This window comes from Thalassophryne amazonica, chromosome 6, assembly GCF_902500255.1.
Source record: "Thalassophryne amazonica chromosome 6, fThaAma1.1, whole genome shotgun sequence".
Taxonomy (NCBI): Eukaryota; Metazoa; Chordata; class Actinopteri; order Batrachoidiformes; family Batrachoididae; genus Thalassophryne; species Thalassophryne amazonica.
In genome coordinates, this window is record NC_047108.1 from 43884025 (window position 1) to 43896532 (window position 12508).

Consider the following 12508-nt stretch of genomic DNA (forward strand, 5'->3'; position numbering starts at 1 on the left):
CAATTAGTGTCCTCAGTTCCCAAAAGCTTACTGAGTGTTGTTAGAAGGAAAGGTGATGTAACACGGTGGTAAACATACCACTGTACCAACTTTTTTTTTTAAACGTGCTGCAGGCATCCATTTCAAAATGAGCAAATATTTGCACAAAAACAATAAAGTTTATCAGTTTGAACATTAAATATCTTGTCTTTGTGGTGTATTCAATTGAATAGGTTGAAGAGGATTTGCAAATTATTGTCTTCTGTTTTTATTTACATTTTACACAACGTCCCAACTTCATTGGAATTGGGGTTGTATGTTACTTTCAGAATGGAAGATTACATTTCCAAACTGAAGCAATTTTCTAAACTGGACTTTCAATCGAAGCAGGTCGTAATAACTAAAGGACGACCAACACCGGTGCTAAAAGGTCTGTTTCAGACTGCAGGACAGAAGACCCGCTCTTTTCAAATGGAGTGGGACACACGAAAAGTCTGGCTGTGTGGATGTCCAGCAAGAAACCGCCTTTTCCTGCATTATTTTCTCAACTTGTGACAACATCTGGACTCAAATGGAATATTGCGATCTGAAGAATTTTCACACACAAGCGGTCAACACTCACATTCAAAGCCAGAAAAGGCTCAAAACAGAGTTGCAGAGGACTAATGAAGGATGACTTTCTTCCTTGGCAGTAATCGCAGGCTGATGGAAAATTATAGAATGAGCAGGAATCACAGACAGCAACAAATGGATTATTTAACTGCAGAGTCACCTGGGTTTAAACACATAGGAGCTTTTTTGAAGCTTCCACAAGAGCCACAGTGTTCCGTTTTGATATAACATTTTAACATAATGCTGTGAAAATGTTTCAGGAAAGTAACTTATTGTCTCCGTGGTTAACACTGAAAACTTTTTTTCTGCAGCGATGAAATAGCACAAGACAGAAAGTTGGTTAAATGCCCACCTAAAATAAATTAATTCCGTGACCCCCAGTATATTGTAAAAACCAAAAAACAATGAGTTTTCACAATGTTTTTCTCATAATTCGTTTGTCCTGTTCTCTTATTATGAAAGACCACTGTGCAAGAAACAGGCAGACATCTTTCCTGCTGCCTGGACATGCGTTTGTTGTTTTGAGGGTGACAGAGTGAGACACAGAGAGCAACACGCAGCAGTGCATGTCAGAGCACAAACAAAGCATAAAGTCAAAGGAATTGTGTGTAGACCTCTAAGACAGGACTGTCTTGAGGCACAGATGTGCGGAAGGGCGCAAAAACATTTCTGCTGCTTTGAAGTTCCCAATGAGCACAGTGGCCTCCATCTTCTGTAAATGGAAGAAGTTCAGATACACCAGAGGTCTTCCAAGAGCTGGCTGCGCGTCTAAACTAAGTGATCAAGGGAGAAGGGCCTTAGTCAGGGAGGTGACCAAGAACCAGATGGTCACTCTGTCAGAGCTCCAGCATTCTTCTGTGGAGAGAGGAGAACCTTTCAAAAGGACAACCATCTCTGCAGCAATCCACCAATCAGACCTGTATGGTAGAGTGGCCAGATGGAAGCCACTTCTTAATAAAAGTCAAAGACCAGCCCACCTGGAGTTTGCCAAAAGGCACCCGAAGGACTCTCAGACCATGACAAACAAAATTCTCTGGTCTGATGAGACAAAGTTTGATCTTTATGGCATGAATGCCAGGCATCATGTTTGGCGGAAACCAGGCACCATCCTACAGTGAAGCATGTTGGCGGCAGCATCGTGCTATGGGGATGTTTTTCAGCAGCACGACCTGGGAGACTGGTCAGGATTGAGGGAAAGATGATTGCAGAAATGTACAGCAATATCCTGGATGAAAACCTGCTCCAGAGCGCTCTTGACCTCAAACTGGGGGTGATGGTTCATCTTTCAGCAGGACAATGACCCTAAGCACACAGCCAAGATATTAGTGGCTTCAGGACAACTCTGTGAATGTCCTTGAGTGGCCCAGCCAGATCCAATACCTGAATCTGACTGAACATCTCTGGAGACATCTGAAAATGGCTTGAAATGTGTCACAAAGAGGAATGGGTAAAACTCGTTGTTTGCTGTGGGTTGCCCCCATGTGCCATTGATTCTTCCGTTCCATGTCATGTTAACTGGTATGTAATACAGCAGCGTTTTGTTTGTTTGAAATGTAGGATCGCAGTTGAGAGTAGTGGCGCAGCAGACTGATTTGCTGCAGAAAACCACTGCTGCTTTGCTTCGTTTTGCCTTGCTTGCCCTGCGTAGGACTGTGTGGTGCTGTGGTGCCTTCCTTTTTGTGCCACGCCGGCTTGGTTTATAGTCAGGGGAAACCCCCACTTGAGCTATGACTCTGTTATCATCGACTGAATGGGTCACTACTGTAAATAGTTCAAGGCCATCTGTTCATTTGAAATTTTCCCCTTCAAGAAAACTACTTATTTTTTTCCCCCAGAAATCACAAATTTTGATCATTTTGGTAATGTCATATTATGAATCTTCTATTTAAAGGCTAATGAATAAAATGGCACTAGAACAGCGGAGCCAAAGAAAATTCTTTTTGTCTTAAATCTTAATCTGAAAGTCTGTATATCTTTCAAGTTCAACTGACATGGTTTGTTATGCTTGACATAACAAGGCTGTACATAATGTACTAAATCCCAAATAATATACCTAATATGCCACAAATGGATAATTTGATGATAAGATTTAAAATTTCCTGCATGAATAAGTCAGCCTTCAGACAGCCCTGGAAGTCTTTGCTTTGCTCCCGCTTGAAAGCATGGACACTGAATTTCTAAGATTAGTAAGAACACATGTTGTTCGGCATGGAAATATGTCTCATAGGTGTGTTCTGGTTGAGTGCTCAAACAAAACAGATAACAGGCAGAATGACAGCATTCCTAAGTCTCTAAACAACCCAAGAAGAAGGTCGGAAAATGGGTGCAGACAAACAGAACTATATTTGAAGTATGCATTTTTCAGGAAAATGCAAGTCACTTCCACTTCTCGCTTGTTTCACTTTGAGCCGCCACAGCAGATCAGAAGTGGATCAGCATGTTGATTTGGTACTAGGTTTATGTCGGGTGCCCTTCCTGACACAGCTCCACATTACATGGACAACAGGCAGGGGTGGCCTTGAACGAGGAAGCTTCCTCACTAACCGCTTGGCCTCCACTTCTCTCACACACACACACACACACACACACACACACACACACACACACACACACACACACACACACACACACACACACACACACACACACACACGCTCTGACATGCACAAAGAAGAATGGTCCAAAATACCTTCAACCAGAACTCAGACTCTCATTGGAAGCGTTTACTGGTTGTTATTTCTACAAAAACTACATTATTGATGTATTTTTTCTGTTGGGGTGCCCAAATGTATGCACCTGCCTAATTTTGTTTTTGCACACTTTGTGAATCCTATAAACTTCACTTCAATTCTCAAATATCACTGTGTTTGTCTGCTATATGATATATTTAACTGAAATTGCTTGATCTAAACAACCAATGATTTCTAAAGGAAAATCATGGAAATCATCAGGGGTGCCCAAATGTTTACATACAACTGTATGTGCCTTCCGTTGAGAGACAGAAGAACAATAAAACCAGGGCACACCTTAGACACACGCAAACACACCCTACACTACAGACATATGCTGGGCTGTGACTGTTTAACAAAGACAGAACAACCAGCCAACCTCAGACACTTCCTGACTTACACACTGATAAAGATCACATCAACCATCCCTCACCAGCCTATGGTATATATGCCATTTAATAGAAATGACCAATTAATTAGGGCATTGTAAATTCATAATTGTAAATTCAGTTCATGTCAACCGCATCCCCATCATAGTCTGTTATATTTGGATGGAGATAAGCGTAAATGGGCTAACCCATATTAGATAGGTTTAAGTAATGGAGCAAAACATTTGTGGATGCTGTTATTAAATATGCAAGATCATGACTGTTGGTCAAACTTATCAGGCTGATCACAAGATATAACAGCCACGTTATCTTCTCTGTTCATGTTTGAAGTGTCTGTCTCATATGAGCTTTCAGATTGACAAAACATTTTCCTCGGAGCTGCTTGTGGAAATCAACGTTCTTTTCAGTGCAGTGAGTCTGCTGAAGCTCTCTCATGTGATACTGTGACTGCTGCATTTCAGCCAGTTTTGGCATCGCAATACCAAGCAGTGTTGTTGCAGGGGAAATATTCTGCATAAATAATGTCTGTTAGGATCACAATCTAATGCTTAAAGATTTTTTTCTCAACAGAATAAACACATACTATCACAAAATAATGTAAATCAGTGACCCCCCCCCCAAAAGGGTCAGTTGCACTTTAAAAATCACTCAAGAGGATGAATGCGATGGCAACTGACCAACAACATTGCTCAAATCATGCAGGTCACAGACACATCAGGTGGTATGCAGATGGAAAACAAAGTTATGTTATCAGGGATGAGAATGGACAAAGAAAAAAAATCTCTGAAAATCAGCAGGGGCCCAGGAGTTGCCATAGGCCCCACAGCAGGGTCCGGGGGGGGGGGGGGGGGGGGGGGGGGGGGGGGGCACAGGTTTTCTATGTTGTATATTTTTTGTATGTTGGGGTATGTGGAAACCTGACTGTAATAACAGAATCTGTCTATGTCACACGTTGGCATTCTACAGCCCGCTGGCTGTATCCGGCCCTTTGGCTGACTCGGACCTGCCCACAAATACCTGGGAATTAAAAAACAAAATCAGGGTTCTCCCCAGACAATGGAACAATGGCACCACGCTGTTATATTGCCATCTAGAGCCGCTATAGTGTAGTGTCATCTCATGATGCTTTAGTGGGAGACTTTGCGGGAATTGGCACGCAAACCAGCTTTTGCGGGAAATTTCACATAAACAAGTTCAGCTCTTTATTTTATCTTGTTTACATCCAGATGACACAAACTATGACAAAACGCAAGCGTTACACAAAGCCAGATGATCAGAGGACGATCTCTGCATTTTTGTTTCATCTTGGCAGGACCACAGTCCGTGCAGGGTACTGCAATCGCCGGGCCGTCCAGGGAGGAGACACACCAGCGCCAAGCATCACAGAGGCAGTTGCACAGCCAACTCGATCAATGCTATCTTCTGTGGGACTGATCAGAGGCTGAGAATGATGCTGCAGCCTCTGTGACAGCGAACAGGGAGGCTTTTATAAAGAAAATGGCAGAACGGAATTTGAACTTATTCAGGTAGAGACACACTGAGATTTTGGGGCTGGATAGGGGCGTGCATTATTTCCATTCTATGTTTTAAACGACATGTTGCATGGAGTGCTTCCCTCAGCGTTTCTTGGAGGAAAACATCTCACCTCTTGAATGCTGGTAACGTTAAACACGGAAACACAGATTAATTCTAAAGTTTACATAAGTCTGATATTGTGTTATGATGACTCGTTTTTTTTAAGTGATAACTGTTCATTTTGATGCAGTCACGGTAAAGCAGCCACTTTCCACTGTTCAAAAACTTAGTGCGCGTGCGTTGCATGCTGCTCTGTTACAGAACAGTCTCAAGTCAAGGCAGACACTCAAAGTAAAATAAAAATAAATCCTACCAGCTCTACTGAGAAGAAGAAGAAAAAACTCAACTGTCATCCACTTGCAATTTCCAAAGTCTGTTCCACCAAAAAAAAAAAAAAAACAGCATCCGCGTGCATGCTCATGGCGGGGCTAAAATAGCGTCCAGCAGTGTCAACGCAAGTTAGAGTCCAAAATCTGAAAAATTCTGAAAAGTTTGTCAACCACTGGATGTTTCTGCTTTTCCTAAAATGTACATCACACGCTGCGAATTGCAGACAAATGCAGAGTAATAAGACGTTTTCCAAAAACGCACCTGCTGACTCGGGGAGGAAACCTGGACCTTTTGTTTTTCTATTTTTATTTTATTTTTTGACAATATAGAGGGGTGTCAAAATCTGAATCAGAGTGAGATTTTCACACTCTGAAGTGAAAAAGTAACCAATGATGTTGTGCGTTTTAGCTTGCAATTTCAACAGCGCTATTATGATTCCCATGCATATAAGGAAAGATTTAACTCGCACGGATAGCCCGTGCTGCACCACCCACCTAATATTTTTCTCAACAGATTTACACTGATCTCAGAAATGGCCCAGAAACCCAATAAAACTGAAATCTGCGGAAAATTCTCATCCCTGTGTTATGAAGAGCAAGAAGAACTGCAACTGCTTATAAATTGAAAGTTAATATAGACAGGCTGTGAATTATGTGCTCCTTACCAAAACAGCTAATCCACAGAATGGACATGATGCGTTCGGGCCATATGCACATTACACTGTATAATTTTTCAAAAACAAAAGACTGTTAGGAAGAGGGGAGTCTGCTGAATGCAGAAAGCAAGAGGGTTAAAAAAAACAATCAAACCTGCCATATTTCTGTCAACTTTGCTTTGAAACTACAGCAATTCCACTGAATTATCTGACTAGCAGGCATCAATAAACGGGCATACGGCCTTTGGTCTGGCCTTTGGTCTTGCCTTTGGCACAGAGGCTTTGACTGCGTCAGGCCACAGCTTCCGACATTTAAATGTTAATTTCAAAAATATTTCATGTTCTTTTTATGTATGATGTTTTTGTATGATCAGTGATTACAATGCTTGATGTGTTGTGTAAACTCCTCTGGGATATGATTATAAACTGAATAAACCAACACTGAAATATTCTGATGACAGGAAATTGCAGATTCACCCATTTCCAAAATCTTCAAGTTTCCCAAAACCTGAAAGTCAACTCAATGAGTTTACAGCTGTTGCAACAAACTGTTCCATTCAGGTTCTGTCCAAAAGTAGGCAACATCTGTAGTCACAACAGGTGCATTTAATACTAACCTTGTTGTTGTCTACAAAGCCAAGTCTGTAGCCATGTTCAAACTGGATCTCTTTCTCCAAGTCTTTCTTCTGGTCCTCCTCTCCTCCTGCCTCTCTGTTGGAGAGAATCTCTAACCTCGAGGCAACTGGCAAGTTATCTGCAATACTGAGAGCAACACAAGGAAGTGTTCATTTAGTTTTTCTTTGCTTAATGACAAAGAAAAGAAAAAAGTAAAAAAAAAAATCCCTCTCTGTAATTTGACTCTCAGGACCAATGGATTTACTTAAAAAAAAAAAAAAAAGAACGCATGATTTTCTGCATGGAAACAAACCATGAATAACAACTGTTCCTGAGGCAAAACAATGATGACAAAGGGATGCTTACAGGTGAACATAATACTCCTCCTGGATCCGCTCAGCAATCAGCTTACTTTCTTTAATGCTGAGCATTCTCCTGTCGCACACCATCTCACATTTTTTATTCTGGTTCATTGCTACATTGTAGAGTGTGTTCACAATACGGTCCCCGCGTAACACCTCACCTACAGTGAAAAATAAGAAGTTAGTAACGGAATAAACATCAATAAGAACATCCATCCACCCATTTTCTATACCCACTTACTCCAATTAAGCATGACAGGGGGCTGGAGCCTATCCCAGCAGTCATAGGGTGTGAGGCGGGGTGCACCCTGGACAGGACACCAGTCTGTCGCAGGGCCACATATAGACAAACACATCCACACTCGCACACACACCTACGGTTTCCAATTCACCTAACCTGCATGTCTTTGGTAGTGGGAGAAAGCTGGAACACCCAGAGGGAACCCACGCAGACTCGGGGAGAACATGCAAACTCCAAACAAAAAGGGTGGGACGCTATTCCACATCTTTCTGGTTGTGAAGCATCAGTGCTAAACACAAAGCCACCGTCCCACCCTCAGTAACACCATGTTAAAAATATTCAATGCTTTCTTGTTTAGCATGAGGACAAATAAAAATAGTAACATTGACTGAAATGGGAAGTAATTTAAAACTTATGCAGCACCCAACAAAACTGCTACATGCACAAGAAGCAGAATGGCTGTGACCTTCCACTTACCCAAGTTTTCTGCTTTGTAGTTAACAGCAGCTGGTTTACAGAAAGGCAATGAGTAGTACTCATAAGGGAGCTGTGTGCGAGAGCTGGTCAGCTTCACTGCCTGGAAAAAAAACAAGAAATTACTGGAATGGAGAAATGACATGACAATACTGCATTGCTGGTTAACTGTTTCAAGGTCACATTAGTTGTGTGATCAATAGATGAGCTAATAATTATTAATTATTATGAGTAAAAAGTACACAAATACACAAAAATGGGCTGCAAATCAAATACTACAAACCAAACCACTGATGTAGAAAATTCTGTGTGTGTGTGAGAGAGAGTGCGTATACACACACACACACACACACGAGGTTTATTAGAAAACTAACCGGCAGTTTTATAAAAAAAAAAAAAAAAAAACTGTATGGATTTGAATCACGTGCGATTACACCAGACATGCTTGAACCCCCGTGCGCATGCGTGAGTTTTTTCACGCGTCGGTGACGTCATCCGCCTGTGGGCAGGCTTTGAGTGAGCACTGGTCCAGCCCTCTCGGCTGAAATCCTTTGTCTGAGACGCTGCTGGAGACGGCGCGCGTTGCTTTATCAAAACTTTTTCAGGACCCGTGAGGGATATCCGAGTGGACACTATTCGAGAAATTCAGCTGGTTCTCGGTGAAAAGTTTAACGGCTGATGAGAGGTTGTGGAGTTTCTTTCGCTTTAAGGATAGCTCACAAAGCGGATCTGCGCGGCGCGGTCGGAGGTGGTGTCCGTCTGGCTGTTTCGAGCTGAAAACATCCTAATTTAAGGCTCTGTTTACCCAGGTCATTGTCAGAGAACAGAGAAGTTTCAGAAGAAGTCGGCATGAGGAGTTTATGCGGACATTCCACTGTTAAAGGAGATTTTGTAATGAAAGAACGTGCGGGCAAATTCGCCGAGTCGGTTCCGTGACGACGACGCAAATCCGTCTGCGCCGCGACAGGAAAAACACCTCCGTGTTGAAAACCATTTGTAAAATTCAGGCGGCTTTTGATGGCTTTCAACAAGTGAGTATCTGAGAAATTGTTTAACAGCTTGGGCATGTTCCGACTTGCCCACTTAAGGTTTCCAATGGAGGTGTTTTTCCTGTCGCGACCCCCCTCGGTCGGGTCCGGCCCGACATGCGAATCTGCCCGCACGTTCTTTCATTACAAAATCTCCTTTAACAGTGGAATGTCCGCATAAACTCCTCATGCCGACCTCTTCTGAAACTTCTCTGTTCTCTGACGACGACCTGGGTAAACAGAGCCTGAAATGTGGAAGTTTTCAGCTTGAAACAGCGAGACGACGACGCCTCGGAGCGCAGATCACTGTCAGGCGCCGTGGGCCGTCCTTAAAGCGACACTTACACACCGAAATCTCTCATCAGCCGTTAAAACTTTTACCGAAAACCAACTGAATTTATCGAATGGTGTCCACTCAGTTGTGCCTTACAGTTTTTGAAAAAATTTTGATCAAACAAAGCAGCAGTCTCTGAGCCATTCCTACACAATGAAAAAAAATCGATGAGAGGGTGGGCCGCCACTCACTCAAAGACTGCCCACAGGCGAATGACGTAACCGACAGGCGTGAAAAAACTCACGCATGCGCACGAGGGTTCAAGCATGTCTGATGTAATCACACGTGATTCAAATCCATACGGTTTTTGAAAAAAATAATAAGGTCGGATACTTTTCTAATAGACCTCGTATATATATATAAAAAAAAGTGCACCGGAGGGTACCTGCCTCTGAGCGTGCGTAATGAATTGGGTGCGCTCCTAGAAAGCCCGTGTATTTAGGCTACACCGTTGTAAGAGACTGACTGAGTAAGAGTAAAGAGTGATGACAGTATTTTTGTAATTATTATTTGAACGTATCGACCCTCGGTCAAGTGATCTCCTGCATACCACAAAACCAAACCAACAACTGATCTGAGAAACGACACGAGACAGTAAATTAATCCCACATACAGCCCTCCATCACAAGTGCAAACACAGCGCAATTGGGCATGACAGTCACACAACAGGTCAAAGAAAAACCTTTCATGTAGATGTACAGTGGTCCCTCGTTTATCGCGGGAGTTACATTCTAAAAACAGCCCGCAATAGGCAAAATCCGCGAAGTAGACAGCGTTATTTTTTACAATTATTATAGACGTTTTAAGGCTGTAAAACCCCTCACTACACACTTTATACACTTTTCTCAAACAGGCATTAACATTTTCTCACTTTTCTCTCGTGTGTAAACACACTCTCAAAGTTCAAACCTTAGTAGAAAAATAAGATCAACCTGTTTTCAGGCCCAAACATTTGTTTGAGAAATAAAAATAGAACGTTTTCCTATAAATAATTATGATGGCTTTTAGAACTAACGAATTTAACTTTAACGATCAACCTACGAGGTTGGGCACATAAAAAATGATTAATAGTGACTGACCAGTATTTCACAGTTCCTCTGATTGCGCCTCTTCGTCTTGGCGCCGCTGCACTGTCGCACCTTTTTCCTCTCACACCTCGCTGCAGGTGTTTTTTTCCGAGTGAAGAACATAGTTATGGGTAGTTGTTGGCACTCTTTTTTTCTTCTGGGCGAGAAGATTCTTATAAACAGACACACACAACACAATGCGCATACTCTCCCTTCGCAGTGCCGCAACAGGTGTCCTGTCATCTCGACAGAACACCAGCCTGCTCGATGAGGACGCAGAGCACAATGCGCTGTTAAAAAAAAAAAAAAAAAAGCATGCAAAATTGGACTAAAAAATCCGCGAAACTGCAAGGCGCTATATTTTCCAGTATTTCCTTCTTTTTATTTTTGATAACTCACATCTGAGGGGGCGAGGTTGATGACGTGAGGGGGCGTTGCCCCCAAAAACCCCCTCGTGGCACCGGGTCCGGTTTAGTGCCTTTTTTTTTGCACTGCATGACGCTGCACTTCCCTCCCTCGGCTAGCGTGATGCTAAGCTACTCTGCAGCTGAGCTACGGAGCCTAAACAACAATAATGTCCCTCGTGATATCCTTGCTATCAGAGAGCTTGGTTTGCTCCGCCGGCCTCACTGCATCCACAGAGGCTCCCGGAGAAAGTTTGTATTCCATCAGACTGGGTCGTCTGTGCCACTTATCTGGTCAGTTGAGCACATCGGCGCGCACGTCATCAGAGCGCTGTGGCTTCTGGGACTTGTAGTCCTAATATGATGACACTCTCTCAGCACTGGATGGAAAGCGTAGCTATTTAGGCCTGTTCAAAGATATCAGTCTGTAAACCTCACAGAATTATTTAGTTTGGGTCTCATGAACATCAGATCCCTGTCCTCGAAATCCCTGTTGATTAATAATCTAATTATGGATCGTCACTTGGACATGATTGGGTTACGTAAAACCTGGCTCAAACCCACAGCTGTTCTTCCTTTGAATAAGGCCTGCCCAACGGTGTATGCATTTATTCACGTGTCTCGTGGAGCGAAGCAAGGTGGGGGTGTTGCTTTTATTTATAAATCTAGGTTTACCTTATTAGCTGTTGGGGGGGTCATAAATATAATTCATCTGATTCTCTGCTCTGCCATGATCCGATTGTCAGGGTCAGAAGCATGGAAATCAGTCATGTTATTTTGTCACTGTTTATAGGTCTCCTGGCCCATATTCTGAATTCTTAGATGAATTTGGTGCATTCATCTCTAGCCTGTCAGCTAGTGCAGACAACATTTTGAATATTGGTGACTAACATTCATATAAATAAGCCCTCTGATCACCTTTGCAAATCATTTATGGAACTTGTGGATGCTTTAGGATACCAGCAATGCATTCAGGATTTGACACACATTAGTAGAAATACCCTGGATTTGGTTCTCGCACATGGCCTTGCTGTCACGAACATCAACATCTTGCCTCTTGCCTTGATGGTCTCTGACCACTCATTTATTAGGTTTACATTTACGTTGCCGCGTTTAGTGGAGCGAAAGCCTTGTATACTACTGCGGCGATGCATTAAATCCTCAACTATGACTGAACTCGAAGGTAGACTGACTGAAATTTTGGCTTCAGGTTTAGAGAATGTTCAATCAGTGGATAGTCTTACGGATGGCTTGAATTCAGCATTCAAGGCTACACCTGATAAGGCTGGACCTCTTCTTTTAAGGCCACGCCTTCCCAAGTCACAGTCACCTTGGTTCAATGGTTACTTTCATGATCTTAGGCAGAAGGCTAGAGGTTTGGAACGGAAATGGCGTAGTTGCAAATTAGAGATGGTCCACCTTGCGTGGTGTGATGCCATCTTAGATTATAAGCATGCACTACTTGCTACAAAGCGCGCCTATTATTCTGATTTTGAGCAATAAAAACATGCATAACTCAAGGTTTTTGTTTGACACGGTAGCATTTCTCATTCATGGACAGCCACCTGTTATTCACTCTCCCTTTTCAGCACAGGACTTCTTGGACTATTTCAAGAAGCAAATTGAGGATATTAGGTTGAGCACATCTCAGCATGCCTTGGTCCAACCACCGCATCGCTGCTATGGAGGTGGATGTTAACACTGAGGTGTTACC

At 42.7% G+C, this 12508-nt stretch overlaps 1 protein-coding gene across 1 annotated transcript in view; it reads right to left on the reverse strand.

Moving 5' to 3' along the window:
* Positions 1-12508, reverse strand: part of tm9sf4 (transmembrane 9 superfamily protein member 4) — an 88799-nt gene that overhangs the window by 42007 nt on the left and 34284 nt on the right. The window contains 3 exon segments of the mRNA XM_034172107.1: positions 6887-7031; positions 7251-7407; positions 7965-8064. Of these exon segments, the coding sequence (XP_034027998.1) occupies positions 6887-7031; positions 7251-7407; positions 7965-8064 (402 nt within the window).